General features: G+C 53.0%; 1 protein-coding gene across 8 annotated transcripts in view; it reads left to right on the top strand.

The window, feature by feature from the left end:
- The window catches only part of EBF4 (EBF family member 4), a 64,696-nt gene extending 52,370 nt beyond the window's left edge, over positions 1 to 12,326 (top strand). For 4 of the 8 annotated variants that reach the window (XM_046680119.1, XM_046680117.1, XM_046680118.1 and 1 more), the window contains 11 exons: positions 2,806 to 2,887; positions 3,680 to 3,797; positions 3,899 to 4,032; positions 4,124 to 4,250; positions 5,801 to 5,889; positions 6,023 to 6,088; positions 6,190 to 6,367; positions 6,459 to 6,647; positions 9,802 to 9,999; positions 11,250 to 11,325; positions 11,532 to 12,326. In XM_046680119.1, the coding sequence (XP_046536075.1) occupies positions 2,806 to 2,887; positions 3,680 to 3,797; positions 3,899 to 4,032; positions 4,124 to 4,250; positions 5,801 to 5,889; positions 6,023 to 6,088; positions 6,190 to 6,367; positions 6,459 to 6,647; positions 9,802 to 9,999; positions 11,250 to 11,320 (1,252 nt within the window). In that variant the 3' untranslated portion in view covers positions 11,321 to 11,325; positions 11,532 to 12,326. The other 4 variants (XR_006891301.1, XR_006891300.1, XM_046680120.1 and 1 more) reach the window with 3 other exon arrangements.
- Positions 12,327 to 20,201: the final 7,875 nt, after the last annotated feature.

The following is a 20,201-nucleotide window of genomic DNA, read 5'->3' as shown; positions in this document are numbered from 1 at the left end:
CATAGATGAGGATGGATACCAGAGATGCAGGATCTACCCCGGGTCTCACAGCGAGTCTGTGCCTGGGCCGGAGCCTACATCTCTGGCCCCATCCCAGGAACCCTTCCTCTGGATCCCGTAGGTTTAGGGGCAGGGTTGGGTGCAATGGGCACGCGTGTGGATGTAAGGGAAGTACGTGTCATCTTTGAGACACTCCTATGCTTGGTGCATCATCAGTGATATCCAAGAATTAACATTAATGCCCTTTAGGACAGGGACTGTGTCTTATCTTGGTGTTTTGCCCTCCTCCTTCCAGCACCTTGTAAAGGACTGAGCACATGAATATGGAATTTAAATGAACTTGTCTGCACTATGTGTGATTATGATGTCTACACTCTATGTCACATAAATGTGGGACATGCAGGAGGTGACTACTGTAGACATAGGGGTGTCTACACCATAGATGTCTTATAGGGGTTTAGGGAATCATACTATGGCATATAATGTGAGGCGAATAGAGTGTCTACACTGCGCAGGTGTACTATTTGGGAGCATTTGCTGTGTCTACACCTTGGGGTGACCTATAGGGGTATATAGGGCGTCTCTACTATGATGACTACTGTTTGGGGCATATAAGCTGTCTGCACTGCGGGGCATAGGGGGGTATGGAGTGTGTACATGGTGGGCGTGCATTGTTTGAGGTCATACAAGGTGTATGTCTGCACCTCAGAGTGCTCTGCAGGGTTGTGTAGAAGGTCTACACTACAGGAAAGTATTTTGGGTGGTGTCCACTGTGGATGGAAATGCATGCGGATGTAACGTCTCTATGGAAAGAGAACTGAAAGGGGCTCCCAGAGGGGCTCCTCTTGTGTGGGGGAATATGGCAGATGCTGAAGGGCCAGCAGGGGGACAGAGGCAGGGCCCGTGGGGAGGTGCATCTCCAGGAAAGTGACTGGTGGCTGCACCAGTCACCAATGGGGGGCTGCCCCCGGCACACCTCTGTTCCAGGTGTCCCAACACTTGAGGACCTCCTCTTTAGGGACTAGCTTTCAGAGCCTGTAACAAATCTTCCTCTGAATGTGAATTTCATGTTTGTAGACTGGAGGCAACTCTGATGAGTTCCATGGATGTTCAAATTTGAGGTTCAAAACCAGAGGGCAAGGGGCTAGGCCCACGGCCGAGTTAAGTTTGCGTGCTCCACTTCGGTGGCCCATGGTTTCTCCAGTTCGGATCCTGGGCGCGGACATGGCACCACTCATCAAGCCATGCTGGGGTGGCATCCCACATGCCACAACTAGAAGGACCCACAGCTATGTACCAGGGGGCTTTGGGAGAAAAAGGAAAAATAAAATCTAAAAAAAAAAAAAACAGAGGGCAGTGGTAAAACAAAGAAGCTGGCTGGAGAAACTCACAGTGTGGCCCAGAAGGCTGTGCCACAGGCCAGGACCCCCGCACACTTTAGCCAAACACCTTACAGTTTATAAAGCACATCTCCCCAGATACTCATAGAGTCCTGTAGAGGCTAAGGCAGATATTGATAGTATCCTGAGTTCACTAAGGGTACAAAACCAGAGCATTGTCCAGGGTTATCTTACTGGTGCATGGCAGGACCGAGGCCCCACCATCCCAACCAGCTGCCTGGAAGGACTGGAGGACCAAGGGCTCATGTGTTTGTCTAAAAAGCAACCTCATCACTCCATATACTGTGCCTTTTCCTGATTCCTGTATGTGAAAAGGAAGATCTTCACTGTGTATCTGTACAGCGTGTCTGAAGGTACCTGTGTGTCTGTGATGGGCATCTACTCTGTGTAATTAGGTTTGTACTCTGTGTGTAATGGACATAGAAGGCATGGAGATCTGTTTCCAGGGGGACGTGCTGGGGCAGGGCATCTGCTATGTGTGAGAGAGATCTGCTACGTCTAAGGGGGATCTGCTATGTGGCAGGCGGATTTGTTGTGGGGGGATCTGCTTGCTATATGTGATGACTATACAGTATTTGCAACAACCGTCTTTTGGGTGATCATATACAACGTAAAATGGTGTATTCATATATATAATCTATGTGTTCCATATTCTTTCAGTGCATATACTATGTAGGATAGTTACACACTCCACGTGAGGGATACAGACTTTGTGTGCATAGTGTGCCATGTGTGCGTGATGAGTACAGGCTGTATATGGAGCACATATTGCATACGCTCCTGTGAAGGGTATACCCTGAGTGTGGGGTACACGCTATGTGTTATGGCTATGTTTTGTGAGTAATAGAATGTAAGGCATATGCAGTGTATATAATGGACATACAGTTTATGGCGAGTATGCATTGTGTGGGTGATGAGTATACTCTGGGGGAGGGATATGCCATGGGATATGGATGCACTCTATGTGTGATGGGCATATACTATGACAAATATGCATGGTGCGGGATGTTTACAGGTAAATGTGAGTGCCTGCTATATATGGAGTATACATTGGGTGATGGGTATAGCTCATGAGTAATCAGTATACATACTACATTTAATGGACATACTCTTTATGATGAGTATATTTGTGTGAATGTGATGAGCATACACTTTGTGGGACAAGCACTGTGTGATCTGTACACCATGGGGACATATTCTGCGTAGTGAAGGAGTCCTTGGGACCGGTCTCCTCAGTGTGTACACCCTGTGTATATGCAGCTTATGATGGGAATATGGGGTGTGAACCTGTGTGTGAGCAGGCAGAGGGGAGTCACCTGCAGGAGGGAGCATGGCAGGAAGCAGTTGGATCTTCATCTGTTTCCAGAACCCCAGACCCTTGAGCCCACCGACCACACTGTTTCAGGTTCTTCCTCAAGTTCTTCCTCAAATGCAACCAGAACTGCCTAAAGAATGCAGGGAATCCCCGAGACATGCGCCGCTTCCAGGTGGGTCTGGGGGGATAGTTCCCCCTGCAAACCCACCCTTTCCAGATAGTGGGGGAGGGGGAGGCTGTGGCCCTGCCACGCTGGGAAAGGCCCCAGGGCAGACCTCTGCCCAGCCCTGTGCTTCAGGGCCTGACGCCTGCTGGGGGTGGGGCAGCTCCATCTCAACTGACGCTGGCTGCCAAGGGAGGCTTCATTAGAGTCCCACTTAAGGAGATGCTAATTGTGACATTTTTACATGATTAACGACCCAGCTAATTTGCATAGCGTGAAGCAGAGAGCAGCTGCCCTTAGCACATCCCCAACCTGTACACCCCTCCCAGTGAAGAGCTGGGGGGAGCAGGCAGTCCCAATTTCCTCCCAAGGGTGGGGGCTCCCACTGATAGGTTCTCTAGCTAATGCTGCCCCCCAACCCAAAACTCTTATTCCCAAATGCCTAAGACCCATCCCTGCCTTGGAGCCCCAAGGATACAGCCTGGGGGGCTGGAGGGGGGAGTTCAAAAACAGGAGTCACTCTGTCCAAGGAGCCAGAGTTTTTTCCAGGGTTCTTGATTTTTCTAGCTCCTGGGCGTCAGTTCCTCTAGGCAGCTAGAGACTGTGCATCTGTGGGTGTCACCTAATCCAGCTGACCCCTTTCCACCAGCTCAGTCCCTGAGGGCCTGAAGCTCTTCCCAGTGCTAGTGACCCTGAATTCCATCATGTAGCCATCAGCCTCAAGTTGCTGGTGCCCGGCATCAGTCCCCTCTCGCGAGCCCCCGAGGGCCCCAACCAGGCTGGCCTCGGCTCTCCCCGCAGGTGGTGGTGTCCACGACGGTGAGCGTGGATGGACACGTGCTGGCCGTGTCTGACAACATGTTTGTGCACAACAACTCCAAGCATGGCCGCAGGGCGCGCCGCCTGGACCCCTCCGAAGGTCAGGACGCCTGGCCCAGCCCGGGCTGCCGCGGGTCCAGCCAACCCCCCAGTTCCCACCTTGGCGCGGGCCCCTGACCTGCCTTCTCTCCTGCCTCCCAGCTGCCACCCCCTGCATCAAGGCCATCAGCCCTGGAGAGGGCTGGACCACAGGGGGCGCCACCGTGATTGTCATCGGCGACAATTTCTTCGACGGGTTGCAGGTCGTGTTTGGGAACGTGCTCGTGTGGAGCGAGGTGGGCCACCCCGGCCAGTCTCCCTCCGGACCTCGCGGCTGGGCCCTCCCCTCGCCCGGTCGAACCGCAGGCCTCCCCTCTCCCCTCACAGCTCATCACGCCCCACGCCATACGGGTGCAGACGCCCCCGCGGCACATTCCTGGGGTGGTAGAGGTGACCCTCTCCTACAAGTCCAAGCAATTTTGCAAGGGAGCCCCGGGCCGCTTTGTCTACACAGGTAAGGAGTTGGGTTGGTGGAAGGAGCCACATCCCGCGGGAGCCCAGGGTCCGAGTTACCGAGTATCTACTGTGTCACCACGCCCCCTAAACAGCTGCATCTCCGCCCATGCCCCAGCCTGTACCCTGTGACTCCTCGTCTCGCAGGACAGTCTTCCCCTGTTTCTTCTAGGTTTCCCTCCCTGGCCTCTAGTTCCCGATCCCCTCCCCGGAGTGGCATGGAATCCCCTCCCTGGCCAGACAATTCTCCTGGCCTTGGGCTTCTTGCCAGGGCGTCTCCCCTGCCCCCATCCCTTCTCAGGGTCTAAAATATCTCCGTGGGAGTGTTTATTTCAAAGATGTCCCCAAATAGGCTCGCTGCTCCCCGAATCTTCCCTGAGTCTGTTGGTTCCCCCAAGCCACCCCAGGCTCCACTGTGCATGCACATGAACATACCCCCCACCACACACACACACCCCTTGCAGGAAGCCAAGGTGAGAAGTTAACACAAGACATGAGTGAATGCCATTCTCTGAAGAGCCATTGTAGAATTCCCCCATCCTGGCTCTCTTTGGCCGTGGGCCAGGACTCTCTCTGCCTCCACCCTCCTGCCCTGCCCCAGCCCAAGCCTCTCACTTCTCCCCATCCCCGCACCCCACCCAACGGATATACAACAAGCCTTTCCTGGGGCGCTGGACACTAGGTAGTGACCCTGCTTACTGTCAGGGAGTTCCAGTCTAAAGTGGGGAGGCCAAGCAGTGAACACAGGGTGGGGCAGATGGAGTTGCAGGTGGCGGGGCTGGCAGTCAGAGAAAACCTCCAGGAGGGAGTGTGGGCTAAACTGGCCTAAGGTGGGACAGAGGGATGAATAGGGAGGTAGAGATGGGGAAGGAAAGGCTTCTGGGAGAAGGAATACAAACACAAAGACCCAGAATAAAGAACATTCACTAAACCTGCAGTTGGAGAAGATAGGTAGTTTGAGGCTGGTGAGTTAGATTGGGCCAGGCTGCAGAAGAGGAGGAGGAGAGTAGAAAAGGAGAGGATGAGGGCTTCTGGAACCTGGTCAGGAGGCCACTGCGGCCCCCTGAGAGCTCTGGATGTGGGCCAGTCCCTTCCTTGGGAAAACATGCTAACCTCCAATGGTCAGAGTCCACCTGAGCTGTGATAAATGGAGATGGTTGAGTTTTTTCTTTTTTACAATAAATAATTTGCTCCTGATAAGACCAAATGCAGACAGAAAATTCTCCCTTCAGCCCTGCCCCTAGGAATATAGAAGCTAATATGTACATACAGTTTCCTTTTTTTCTAATCACAAGTGGGATCTTTTAGTGCATGTGGGTTAATGCCAAGCTCCTGGCCCAGGGCTTGGCTCAGTAAATGAATGAGCAAAGAAAGGAACTGAGGAAACTTCCTAAATCTCGCTGACCCGGGTGCCCTGAGTTTTCCGAGAGGGTTGGGCTGGGCGGGGTGGAAGGGGTCTGCAGCCAGGCTCCTGGCCTGGTTGCTTGAGGGTTTGCCCTGAGTGCCTGGCGCTGGGAGGGGCCTTCCTCCAAACACAGCCCCTCTCCCCAGCCCTGAACGAGCCCACCATTGACTATGGATTCCAGAGGCTACAGAAAGTCATTCCCAGACACCCCGGAGATCCTGAGCGGCTGCCCAAGGTACTCAGAGGGGCGCTGCCGGGCAGGGATGAGGGTGTCCTGTGGCCGAGGTGGGGAGAAGGAGGAGGCTCCCAGCCCCTCCGCCACCGCAGGGGCTGCCCCTCCGTCCCTCTGTCTCCTCCCCTGCCCCCAGGAAGTGCTGTTGAAGCGGGCGGCCGACTTAGCCGAGGCTCTGTACGGAGTGCCCAGCAGTAACCAGGTATGGCGCTTCCGCCCGCCTCCTGGCGCTGCCAGGCCCGGGGCTGTCCCCCTCCCGGCGCCTGCGGCTGCCTCGGCCGTGCCCTGCTCTTGTCTTCGCAGGAGCTCCTCCTGAAGCGCGCGGCGGACGTGGCTGAGGCTCTGTACAGCGCCCCCCGTGCGCCCGCGCCACTCGGACCCCTGGCTCCAAGCCACCCGCACCCCGCCGTCGTGGGCATCAACGCCTTCAGCAGCCCGCTGGCCATCGCTGTCGGGGACGCCACGCCCGGGCCGGAGCCGGGTGCGTCCCGCCGCCCCCTCCCGGCAGTGCCCGGCACCCGGATGGCCCCTTCCCTGCCGGCGCAGGGCCCCTGACTGCCGCTCTCTCGCAGGCTATGCGCGCAGCTGCAGCAGCGCGTCCCCCCGCGGGTTCGCGCCCAGCCCCGGCTCGCAGCAGAGCAGCTACGGCAGCGGCCTCGGAGCCGGCCTCGGCGGCTACGGGGCACCTGGCGTGGCCGGACTCGGCGTGCCCGGGTCCCCTAGCTTCCTCAATGGCTCCACAGCCACCTCACCCTTTGCCAGTGAGTGTCCCCTACCCGCAGAGGGCGGGACCGGGGTCCCGGGAAACAGAATGGGGCTCAGCCCTGCCCATTCTGAGCTCTTAGGGCGGGCGGGCGCGGGGACGGGGGTGGCACACATGTTTCTTGAGGGTGGACCCTGGCCTTCCCCTCGGGAGCCAGGCCAGCCCTCTCTGCCTGCAACCTCTCTGCGTTGGGCACCTGTGCCTTAACCCCACCCTCCATTGCACATCCCAGGACCTTAGGGCCAGAGCAGTTCTTGCACGTTTAGTTCTTTTCGCTGACTCCAGTGGTACACATCGCTTCTAGTGCTCCCCTCCTCCTGAAACGGGCTTTGATGAGCAGACGTCCAGCTGAAACCTGGCGGACTGCCACCTTTCCATCTCATGCCAGGACTTCGAGAGGAGGCTGGCGCCCCCTGCCGGAAGCCTGAGGGAACTCAGGGCTCGAGAAAAGCGGTCCTTCCCCTGGCCCCGAGCCCCGCCGGAACCTGAGTCTGAGAGGCAGGGGTCGCGGGAGGGAAGATGTGGTCCCCTGCTATCTGGCTGCGCAGAGCGAGCAAATTTTGCGTGGTCAGACATCTGGATTCAGAGTTTGGATGTCCAAATCAGGAGCTGTCTGACATTCAGCAAGTTACTTTACTTCTTTGAACTTGAGTTTCCTCTCTGAAAATGAGATCAGTATCTCACACACACACACACACACACACACACACACCCCTTGCTTAGGGTTGTTCTCAGAACAGAGTGTGCCACTGTGCGTAAAGAGCCCAGGCACAATTCAGAAAGAGTGTATGATTTCATAGTCTCAGCACTGACTGTGGGCACTGTGACCATCCTCTGTCTGGCGTACTGGGGGGGCAGCTCAGAGCTGGGTAGATGAGCAATAGAGATTTTCTGCTTTTGCCATTTTGCACTGCCTTCAAGTCACTCCTTCCAACACCAAGTTCAAGAATGTCCTGTTTCCAGCTCCTTATAGTTTAGCTATTCAGCAGACATCTATAAAACATCTATGGTGTGCCAAGCACTGGGCTCGGGGTTTAACTCCATCCCTGCTCGCCTGCAAGGAGCCTCCCTATCAATTGTAAGAGAGGTTATACCTCAAGTCCTGGGAGACGCTGCTGAGCCAGAGGAATGGGGAAGGCTGCCCAAGGGGGAGCTGGTTGTGGCTTTTCCTGCAGTTCCCTCTCCCCATCCTCTGGCTTATGTTTGCTCTTGCTAAGGACTGAATATCTGGCCCCTGCCCAGCCTTCCTGGGTGCTGTTCCTTCTGACTGCGCATGTGAGATTGGCTCTCTTCTCATGGCCTGCGCTCCCTTCTGGGACCCAAAGCCTCGTATGGCAGCGTCCACGCAGACCATGACGCTCTGGTGGCCCAACCAAAACCCCATCTCTCCTGGCCCTTTGCTCACACCAGGCTCCACTGCTCCCACTTCCCTTCACTTCTGGGAAAGTACTTTTACAGCCTCTCTCTGGGTGCCCCTCAGATTTGAAACTGGTGGGGACTGGAATACCAGCCACTCTCCCCACCGCACACAGTGCTGTCGGCAGAGGAACACACTACTCCAGGGGGCAGAAGCCAGCCCACCTGGGGTCTCCCCATTTAGCCAGAGGATTGAGAGTTCTAGAGCTGCTTAAGCCCCACTTCCAGCATCAGCTAGGGACACCTTGGACACACCTGAAGGTCCATCCCACCTCCTGATATTGTCTTAACCGGTGCTTACCCAGATCCCCATCCATTCTCCATGTGCATGGTACTTTGTGGCACACCTCCAGGGGATGTCATTCTCATTGAGTTTGCCAGGACCTGCGTGGAATGACACCCACAACTGTTCCAGACAGAGAGTCTGGGGCTGTCTGCTTGGACCTCCCTTTAGTCTTCTGCTTTAGCTGCCAGCAGCCGTGGACTGACCCACAGCTCCCAGTACTACCCAAGCTACACTATGTGGCTGTGAGCCCCAGGCCTGAAGAGATATAGTACATTTTCTGGCATCCGTCTCAAGTCATCTATGGAGATCCATGGGGCTGAGAACATTTAGAACAGGGACAGCTGTTGAAGGCATCTTTGCATGAGGGGCAGGGGCAGCTCTGATACCAAAGGCAGCCTTCTCAGGCTATTGGTTTCCTCCAGGAGGGTCCCAGCCCCACCGAGTTGCCGGCTACTTGGACAACACTCAAAATCACAGCCTTATGGGTCTTCAGAAGAAAGAGTCAGGGAATTGGGCTCAGATGAGGATGTAGAAAGGGGATCCAGAGATGCCTTGGGCAGGCAGGAGCTCCCAGGAGAGGACGCTGCAGGAAGGAGGGGCAGGCCAAGCCTGTTTGCAGGAGGCTCCCTGGCTATTCCCAGGAGAAGAAGCCACAGCCCTGGATGGCTGGGGGCTAGAGAACAGGAAGATCTGAGGATGTCGATCCCTACACCTTCCTTTAAAATGGACCAGCTGGAAGAGGGAGATACAGGAGGCCTCTTGGACCCTGGCTGGAGATGGCAAGGACCTGCATTAAGCTGGAAGAGAACAGAGTGCCTGGGGTGGGGGGTAATTGGTAAGGGAACATATTTGTGGAGGAAGTTAGGGTGCTTGTTGTGTGAGCTGTGATTCTAGACAGAGAAGCCTTATAACAGGAGCTTATGTATACCCCCAAACTTCATCCCTGACCACTTCCCCGAGCTCTGCTATGAACTCTCATCTTTGACTCTAACCTTGGCACCCCAGGGCCTATAAATGTTTCTTAGCATCTCAGAATCCTGGTGGTTTTCAGTGGGAACTCTAACTTGTTCCTTCTCTTGCTCATCCCTCTTTGAGCATACCTCCCAGTCTTCAGTTTTGTTGGATGTTCTGGTTTTGCTTTCATTTTTACCTAGTCTTATCCTGTCACCTCCAGTTCTGAGAAGGGGTCTGCAAAACCCCCAAAAAGGCGAGTGCTGGCCCAAGACCCCAGACGCTTCCAGCTTGTCTCTAGTCCCTGCCCTGTGCTGGTCTCCCCAAAATCCTCACAGCCCCCATTGAGGTCTGAGCCTGGTGCCCAGGTCAGCAGCCCATGTGGGGCCCACTGCCCAGACCAGGGCCCCAACTGAGCTGCTCACTCTGGTGCTGTCTCCCTGTTGTGTCTCCCACCGCCTTCCCTGCTGCACCTGCCCCTCCCCGCCCCGCCCCGGAGTCATGCCCTCTAGCCCCCCGCTGGCCGCTGCCTCCTCCATGTCCCTCCCGGCCGCTGCCCCCACCACCAGTGTCTTCTCCTTCTCGCCTGTCAACATGATCTCCGCTGTCAAACAGAGGAGCGCCTTTGCCCCCGTGCTGCGCCCGCCCAGCTCCCCACCCCAGGCCTGCCCCAGAGCCCACGGAGAGGGGCTTCCAGGTGAGTGAGCGGGGCTGCCCCACTGGGGCGTGGTGGAGCAGCAGGGCTTGAGGGGCCCACTCCCTCCACATCTCACCATACCAGTTGACCAGTTCTCCCTGGAGGCTGCAGAGCAGGGAGCTCTACGGGTGCCCAAGGAGGTCCATCTGGACCTCACTTTCCTGGGCCTCATAGCTTGGGATGCTCACCACTCTGGATGCTATCAACTGGCCACTTGGTTGGGGAAGGAGACTCACATCTCAGTTGAAGAAGGTCTGGAAACTACCCCAGGGCCCCACCCCCATCCACCTGAGCCCAGAGCAAACTCTCGGAGCTGAAGGGACTCCACCCAACACCGGCTGCGTGCCTTTGACCTGTGCCTCCCTGTGTCCACTGGGGGGTAGCACACACCATTGTGAGAGACTGGGTAACTGGATGGAAGGGACTGACCTTCTATATGGTTTAGCCCAGCTTCCCCTCCCCCATTTTACAGATAAAAAATTGAGACCAAGTCCTCCCTCCTGCACCCATTAGTGAAATGGTTGTCGTTTGCCATTTATCAATCTCCTCCAAGTCAACATCCAATTTAACAAAGCCTAGCCCTAACCGGTAGTGTATAGCAAGTCAAAAAAAGTCCCCGAGAGTAACATGACCCTTAGGGTGGGCTTGTTAGATAATAATGCTCTAGGATGATTTAAAGGGTACCCAGTCACTTTTTGCCTTGTTTCCAATTTTTGGATAATTTGTCTTAAGATGTCTAGAGCTTAAAATATGAGGGGTGCGGAGGACAGTAGGCCACTGATTTCTCCTTTGAGCACATCATGGGAGGGGGTTAGGCAGGGGCCGGGGGTGATGGAAGTGATGAATTTCGTGGAGATGTGGGAGGAAGACAGGCTGCTGCTGTGTTGGCTCTTTCCTTTTCTGTCCTGGTACTTGGTCATATGTCAGACAGGCCCTCTGAAGGAGGCAGGGCTGGGAAGAAGAGCCCAGAGTCATCTCTCTCGATTGAGGAAGCTAGGGGAGCCAGGACTCAGGGCTGCACCTCGTAGGAGGTCTAGTTAGAGACGTCACCTAACTCTCTGCTGTGCTGGCCCCAGGCCAGGGCTAAGGGTGACCAACTACCTTCAAGGCTCTTGATACCTCTGCCCTCAGAAAGTGCTATACACCCTGCATGCTGTCCCTAGCCCAGAGAGGGACAGGAGATAAGGTCCCCATGCTACACGTGGATTATGGCTTCTCTCCATGTGTTATCTCTCCTTGTGTTATTGCAGACCAGCCTTTTGAGGATTCCGACAAGTTCCACTCTCCAGCCCGGGGGCTTCAGAGCCTGGCATACTCCTAATTGTGGTAAGTCTCTGGCTGGGTCAGCCCTGGATGGGCTCCCTCTCCAAAAGACCTTAGCAGGAATGGGGAGCTGGGGTCCAAGTCTCTTTCTCTAGGTCCAGGCCACATAGCCCATCCTGGTGGCCCAAGCTGAGCAAGTGGAGAGAAGTGTTTTCCTGTCTCCTTGCAGCCAGCCTTCCTTCAGGATCTTCTTTCGTTCCACCCACCAGGTCTGCAGGTGTTGCCCCCACTGAGACCAGACTGTTGGTCCCTCCAGGAATCACACCCACGCCCTGGATAGCAGCACAGACAGATACAGGGCCAGCGCTGCAGACAGACCTCAAACCGTGGGCCTGGACGGGGAGAGGCCTTCCTCCCCATGCTCAAGGCCCCACCCAGCCCCACAGGCTTCTCTCACCTCCCTTTCTTGGGGCTGGTTGGAAGCCCAGCACTGTGCTGATGCTCTTGGCATGAGAGCATCCCGGGGAGGTGCTAGGATGCCAGGCCTCACTCCCTGGGTCGGTTCCTCTGGAAGAGAAATACCTTGTACAGACCAAGGGCATTGGGTGACAGGAGCACAGGATGGGCACTGTGGGAAAGAGGACAACTCAGGGAGAGGTGGCCTGGGAAGGTCCTGTTTGCATCTGGCCAAGCATCCCAACTTACCTCCAGGGCAAGGGGTGGTGGCCAGCAGCCTCGGGAGGCCTGCCCAGGCTCCCATGGAGCTTCCGATGGCCACTTGACCCTGTAGCTGCCTCACTCCTTTTGAGACCTGCGCACTCATGCTTGCCACATCAGGAATCTCGGTGGGGGCTTTGGACATGGAGGGTGCAGAAGAGGGGGTGCCAGGCCCCAGAATTGTGGGTCTTCCCCATAATGGATGTCTCATGGACTGTGGCCCCCACCCACACATGACTCTGGCTGGCCCCATAGAACCATGGAATGGATTCAGCTGCCCCTGACCTCACACTCTGCTCTGCTGAGGTTGGGGAAAACAGAACAATAAACACAGATGCAGGTGGCCACCCAGCCTCTCTTGTCTGCTTCCTTGGCATGGGTCTGCTTTTTTCAGCGGTGCTGTAGCTCTCATGGGGCCCCTCTAAACCATGCCTCTGGGCAGTCTTCTTGCACCCTGGGCTTTTCAACAGCCCCAGAGTTCAACTGAGCAAGTATCCTTTGCTCCATCTCTGCTCTCAGGTACTGTGGTCTGGGTAGGGGCACGCTAGCAGGCCTGAGAACCCAGGACACAGGCTCAGCCCTGAGAACCCTGGCAAGGAGCAGAATCTGGCCACAGAGGACTCAGTCCCCCAGCTGTCTGGCCAGGACCAAGGTGGTAGTTGTCAGAAGGACATTACTCAGAACCAGAACAGAGCAAACTAAACACTACCCAGATGTTTTGAGCTTCATCCCACTCGGAGGCTGCAGGGCCTCACCTGGGCTGTGTCAGGCAGCTTTTGGCTCACAGGGGAGCCTATTTTGAGTAACGCCACCCCTCCTGCCTCCTCTCTCCTCCCCAGGCTAGGTACCTTCTGGTTCTCCTGTCTCAGAGATTGGGACAAGGGGTAGTAAAGAGGCAAGGCTCCCAGGCTCATTTACTGCCCCCCCCCCCCCCCCCCCCCCCCCGCAATGAATCCCAGTTGTCTCCATGAGACATGTTCCCTAGACCCCACAGGCCTAGCTGTCTGACCCTGGAAGCCACTTTTTTGACCCACTGTCCAGAGAGCCCACTGTCCAGCCCCAGTCTCAGGCCTTCCTCTCTCTCCTGGCAGCACTCCTTGGCTCTGGCCTTTGGAAACCCTGTCCTTTCCTGACCCACTTGCCCACACTCTGCAGCCCTCTGGACAAACACACTTGCCAAGGCAGATGGGCTGGCCCTGTCCATCAGAGGCCTCCACTGCCTTCTCTTGTCTTATTGGCCAGTACCTGGGATTCATCTCACCTAGGACCCGTGACAGGGTTAGTGTCTGTCATCCTGCCCTATTTTCAGTGCTCACCTGGCCTGTCCGTCAGTTCCTGCTTCCAGCCTGTGTTGCAGAGCCCCAAAGCCTGCGAGCCCATGCCCTGCTGCATTCAGGCTCCGCACAGTTCCCACTGCCTAGGGCCCTCCCAGGCTGGGCACCCGCAGGACTCCACTCTGACTGGACGTGGGTGGTTACTGGATGGTGATCACACTCTGCTTCTTGGGATGGGTCAGGTGCCGTGGTTGATATAAATGAGGTGTGATATCTGTCCTCAGAGACCTCACAACAGTGTGCTCCAGCCACCATGTGGGTCAACACTGCCCTCTCCCTCATTCACAGCAGGCAGAGCTAATCAGTTATGAAGTTTGCTATGGACTGAATTGTGTCCTCCCAAAATTCATACCTTGAAGCCCTAACCTCTCCTTCCCATGGGACTGTATTTGGAGACAGAGCCTTTAAGGAGGTGAAAGGTTAGTAAGGTCGTAAGGGTGGGGCTCTAGTCTGATAGAACTGGTGTCCTGTATAAAGAGAAAGAGACTCCAGAGCTCTCCCTCCACCATGTGAGGACACAATGAGAAGGTGGCCGTCTACAAGCCAGGAGAGAGTCCTCACCAGGAACCAAATCAATTCAACTGCCACCTTGACCCGGGACTTGTAGTTTCCAGAACTGTGAGAAAATAAATCTCTATTGCTTAAGCCACCCAGTCTATGGTATTTTATTCTGGGAACCCGGGCTGACTAATACAATGTTCTTTCCCACATGTTGTAGTTTTGGTTCCCCTAGAAGCAGAAGCTGAGACAGTCCCTGCCGGAGAACTCTGGGAAACACTTTAGAGCACACCACAGAGTTTTTGCACCCAAGGGACAAAGGATCTAAGATGCTGATCCTCCAGCCCTCATCTCTCATTGCCTGAGGGCTGCTCCCAGGAGATTAACCCTCTAGCACTTCTGGCCTGCCCCTCCCACCTGCAGAGAAAAAACCACCAGTTAGGCTTCTGTTATACAATGTAGTAAGCAAATTCTAGAATAATGAGTCAAAGGGATATAGGCCAGGCACCGATAGCCTCTGCTATGCCTCAGAGCCACCAGGATCACAGAATCCTTTTCAACACAGCCCCTGATTAGAGCTGTAACTTGAGATGAAAACTATTAACCAAATGTGGTAGATATCACACCAGGCCTTTTTGTAGCCAATAAATCAGTCACAAGTCCGTGTAAGACGAGCCTGCAGCAATCCTGGGCCTGTGTCTGCGTCTGCGTCTGCAGCACCTCCAACAAAGCAACAAGGGCATCTTCTGGGCCTCACAGACGGATTACTTCCTGGACTGCCCACATTCTTTAGTCTACTCCATTTTCAGTAGCTCCAGCAATCCTAAATCTGAGGATGACATTGAGCCAAGTGACAGAAGCTCAGTCTTGATCTTACATAAACCTGTATGGAGACCCCACTGCCCAATAAATGCTATCAGATAACCAGGTCTTAGTTTAGCAACAGTCCTGAGGCCTCGTACACAAGACAGAATTGATTGATTCCTGGGGCTTGACCCCTACATGTGCTGGACATCCCAGACCAGTGATGGAAATCCTAATCTTGGCTCCAAAGCCTACGTTCATGTTGGTCAGAGTGGTATCATTCACTTGGAATGGAGGTTATCTTAGTATGGATTCCTCTCAGGAGCAGAGCCCTGAGACAAGGATTTGGGTTCAGATGGTTTATTTGGGAGGCAATCTCAGGAAGCACCAGTGAGCGAGGAAGGAAGAGAAGCAGCGAAGGGAAGGAAACCCAACACAGTGTGTTATTGAGCAAGTTACTACTGTGGGTTTTCTGGACCTCAATCCCACTGGGGAACTCTGGGAAACATATTAAATAAATGCCTCAGAGATTTCCCACCTGAGAGGCGAGAGAGCTTGCGTATTTGTATACTATCTTCCATCAGTCAGGGGTTGAGGGCTTCTGGGGGCAGTGGGAGGGAAGCACTACCTTCCTGGCACTACAGTTGGCCCCTTGGGTGAGAAAACAAGGCCCCAGACACTAGAGAAAGCTCTCAGGCAAAGAGATGCAGGTGCTGGCAGATGGAGTCAGACAAGTATACACCAAAAAGGTAAAGATGAGGGAATACAGATGGGGTATTACAGGATCTGCCCTGGAGGTGGTCCCTGGCAGTCAGCCTGTGGAAAAGGAGGCTGGCTTTTCATACTTAGTACATTTAGAGTGGTCATGAATTTTCCTCTACCTACAGATCCCACTGTTCTTGGGACTAGGTGACAGAAACTCTGCCCAGGCTGTTTCTAGTTGAGGTATCAAGATGCCAGGTGACAAAGGGACCCTTCGCAGCATCAGCCCGCCCCCAGGCTTTTTCCCACAGGGCCAATGAGGATGGGGGTTGGATGGGGGTCAGACCCTTAGTTGCTTGCCCTTCAGAGAGAAAGCATCTCCAGGAAGTCCTCTGCTTTCTCCCCATGTATGTTTCCCGGCAGAACCAGACTGCTGTGTTCTACATCCTACCCGGGGGATCATACAGCCTCTGGGGCTGCATTTGGCTGGAACAGGACCCACTGTGGATAGGCCTCACTGATTCAAGGGAAGCCACACAGCAGCTTTGACCAGCCCTACTACTGACTATTCTGCAAAATATCCTTCTTCCTCCCACCCACGTCCATGTTGGTGGGGCCCTTAGCTTCTTCCAAAAAGGAAAAATCTCCCAGAAAAATGGAAACTGCCACACAGTGGGGAAAGGATGGTCTTTTCAGTAGTGGCATTGGGTCAGTTGGATACTCATATAAAAACATTAAACTTGACCTCTGCCTCACACCATATACAAAAATCAATTCCAAGTGGACTGTTGATCTAAACGTGAAAGCTAAAATAATAAAGCTTCATGCCCTTGAATATAGACTAGAAGTCTCTTTCCAGAGTAACCTCCAAGGTCTATTTCCTCACTGTATGATCAACTTTAGAATGAGGCAAGCATTGAACATATTTGAGGTGATTCAAATGGACCCCAAGATCTCTTTTCCCTTCCCTAGGATAGCGTTTATAAATAGGAAAAATTTCACAGATCACAGTGTCTTTCTCTCCTGGAATAGACAGGCTCTTCACAGTTAGTGATTCTCTGAAGCTCCTAGCTCCTGAGCCTAGGGTAGCTCCCTTCCCCCTCCCCATCCACACCTTCGAGGCTATAAGTATACCCTTCAGCTTCCTTCCTCTGCTACCACCGCAGTGGCAGTGACAACACTCATTGGATGGTGGCAAAGAATGAACCAGCTCCTTGAAGCCACCAGGCTTGAAGTTCTGTGTTCACAAGACTCCCACTGTGAGAGTCCTCATAGTTGTGGGGCATTGGCTACTCCTGTGGACTCAGATCCTCCTGTCACTTCTTTACATTCCCCTTCTCTTCACTCTCATTATGAGCTTTTGATGACTGGAACTTATTAACTGAATGTAGTGTAAGTTGTCAATTTTTTCTTTATAATTAGTGCTTCTTGTATCCTTTTAAGAAATCTTGGGGCCAGCCTGGTGGCATCGTGGTTAAGTTCATGGGCTCTGCTTCGGCAGCCTGGGGTTCACAGGCCCAGATCATAGGCAAGGACCTAGCATCGCTCAACAAGCCATGCTGTGGTGGCATCCCACATAAAACAGAGGAAGATTGGCACAGATGTTAGCTCAGTGATAATCTTCCTCAAGCAAAAAGAGGAAGGTTGGCAACAGATGTTAGCTCAGGGACACTCTTCCTCACACAAAGAAAGAAAGAAAGAAAGAAATCTTCACCTACCCCAAAATCAAGAAGATAATTTGATTTTTTTGTGTATGGTATAAGCTAGGAATCAAGTTTAATTTTTTCTTTTTTTGTATGGATAGCCAATTGGCTCCACACCACTTATTTGTTGTTGTTGTCGTTGTAAAGATTGGCACCTGAGCTAACATCTGTTGCCAATCTTCTTTTTTTCCCTTCTTCTCCTCAAAACCCCCCAGCACATAGTTGTATATTCTAGTTGTATGTCCTTCTGGCTGTATATGGGAAGCCGCCTAAGCATGGCCTGATGAGTGGTGCTAGGTCTGTGCCCAGAATCGGAACTGGCAAAACCCTGGGCCACCAAAGCAGAGTGCATGAACATAACCACTTGGCCATAGGGCCAGCCCTCCCACACCGCTCATTGACATGACCATCTTTTCCCCTACTGCACTGCAGTAGCATCTTTATCATAAATGAAGTGTCCATATATGTATGAGTCTGTTCCAGATTCTCTGTTCCTATCCATTGATCTTTTTGTCTATCTTTATACCAATACTACACTATCATAATTACTTTCAATTTACAGGAAGTTTTTATATCCAGTACAGCAAGTCATCCAACTTAGTTCTTCATGATTATCTTGGCTATACTTGGTCCTTTGTGTTTCCATATAAATTTTATAATTAGTTTAATAATTTCTATTTTTTAAAAACCTGCTGAATTTTCATTGAGATTGCATTAAGTTTATAGATCAGTTAATGGAGAATTGACACCTTTAACAGATTGAATATTTCAATCTATGGATATTGCATATTTCTCCATTTATTTAAATCTTTTAAAAGTTCTTTTAATAGGATTTTATAGGTCTCTATGTGGGAGGCTTACACATCTTTCATTTATTCCTCAGTATTTGATTATTTTGTGCTATTATAAATATATCACTTTCTTAATTTCACTTTCTGTTTGTGGGTACATAGAAATACGACTGATTTTCGTACAATAACCTTCTATCCAGCAACCTTGCTTAGCTCACTTATAGCAAGACTTTATCCATAGATTATCTTGAATTTTCTTAAGTAAATAATTACGTCATCTGAAAGAAGACAGTTTCATCTCTTCATTTTCAGTCCTTATTTCTTTTACTTCTACACTGGTTGGAAGCTCCAACACAATGTTGAATAGAAGTAGTGGTGGTGGACATCTTTATTATGTTCCTGGTTGCAGAAGGCAAATTTTTAACATTTAACCATTAAGTATCATATTTGGTTTTATACATATCCTTCTATTCTTAATTTTCCTTTAAAATTTTAAAATTGTGAATAGATGCCAAATTTTATGAAATGCTTTTTCTGCATGTATTAAGATAATCGTGTGACGGTCTCCATTATTTTGTTAATGTGCTGAATTACATTAATTCTATGTCTAGTGTTAAGTAATTGCATTAACTGTTTAATTATATGTTTAATGGTACACTCCTTTGTCTCCTTTACCCAGAGTATACCAATTGTTAACGTGTAGCCCCATCCCCCCCACGTTTGTACTACTCTCCCAGAAGGCACCCTTTGGCCCTCACCTTCCCCACTTCTCCTCAAGAAGCTAGGCTTCTGGGAAACAAAATGCAGAGATCTGCAGACTACCTCGGTCCTTCACCCTGCCATGCTACCTTCTGGGAGCAGGGGAGGTAAAAAAAACCACAAGAGCAAACACAAATTAATCTCTCACTAAGTCATTCTACCTCAATTCTACCCTGTCTCTCCCCAGCTGGACTCTTAGTTCTGGGTTCCCTCTACTGGAGCTCCAGAATAGCACTTGTGGGCCGTCTGTCCAGGAGCCCCTGCCTCCACTCACTTCCCAAGGGGAAGGTGTCCAAAGCACCCCGCCTCGCCTTAGCCTTGGCAAGGGAGTGCAGAGTGGCAGCCCCCAGGGGGATTGCGGGGTTCTGCTTTTGGAGCTGCGGGGACTGCCAAGGAGAATGGGTGGGAGGGTTCTGAGTGCACAGACCCCTTTCCCCACCCCCCGCCCCCACTGGAGACACAATGGAAGAAACTTCGTGACTCCAAAGATATAGAAGAGGCTTCCCAGCAGGGCAGTAACAGAAACAAGATCGTTTTTGCACATGTCTTTGGGCTATTTTATTCCTTGAGAGAGAAGGAGCCAAGCATTTAAAGGAGAAAGGAAAAATGCCGTCAAGTAGCACTGTTTTTTGGGGCCCAGCATCCTGGCATCTTGGTTCTCCAAAGCCTTTCCTTCCTCAGCCTCTGCCAGCTTGGGAGTGAAAGCTGCTCCCAATGTAACCTGGGCTGTGCGGTGGGCCCCTCAGGCTAGGCTGCTGGAGTTCAGGGGATGAGCTGGGAGAAGCTGCGAAGGTGCCAGGAGAGGGGAGGTGTGGATGTCGCCCCACGGCAGGGTTGTAAAGTCCTGTCCATCCAGCACCGTGGCCAAGGGCCACTCCATAGCCTGGCAGCCATCCCCTGAGTCCAGTTCCTGAAGGCCTGCCTCGGGATGGAGTGTGGGGCAGGAAAGTCCTTTGGCCTGGGTCCTTGCCCTGCTTCATCTCCCAGGGTTCCACCCACCTGGGAGCCTGGCCCTCCTCCATACATCCATCAGCTCACCTAGAGCCTGAGTCCACTTTCAGGTGAGTGAGGGAGAGTCTGGCCACTTCCCAGCTGGCACCATCCAAAGCCCAGCCAGCCTTGGCTTCTGTGGTAAAAACTGGTTTGTCTGGGCTGTTCCCCAGGCCCTTCTTGGAGCCAGGCCTAGAAGGCCACCTTGCCAAGACAAATTGTGGCTGCTGGGTGGAATGTGGTAGAATGGCTGCTGAGCAGGCCCAAACCTGACAGGCCTGTCAATCGTGTCCCTGCCAGTTCCACAGCAGGGAGCCCCTTTTCCACAACAGGGTCCCCAAGGTGAGGCCAGGCCAGGACCAGGTACCAAGAGACTGTCAGGCATCTCTCCACCCTCTTTTGAGTGAGTAGGGGCATCCCCTACCTTGGTCTCACCTGAAAACCAAAAGCCCATAATGAGGCCTCAAGGTTGACAGAATTCCTCCAAACCCGCTTCCTCCGGGGGAGCGGGGAGAGGCTCAGTAGCAGAAGGCGGGAGAGGAAGGGTGCAGGGAGATGTGTGTGCCTCTGTGTGTGCCTGTGGGTGTATGTGTGGAGTGGGGGCTGCCAGAGCAGGAGAAAGAACCCCAGCAGGGCTTCTT

Source organism: Equus quagga, chromosome 12 (assembly GCF_021613505.1).
Source record: "Equus quagga isolate Etosha38 chromosome 12, UCLA_HA_Equagga_1.0, whole genome shotgun sequence".
Lineage (NCBI taxonomy): Eukaryota > Metazoa > Chordata > Mammalia > Perissodactyla > Equidae > Equus > Equus quagga.
Note: the sequence above shows the minus strand (reverse complement) of the source record. Positions and strands in the feature narration are given on the sequence as shown.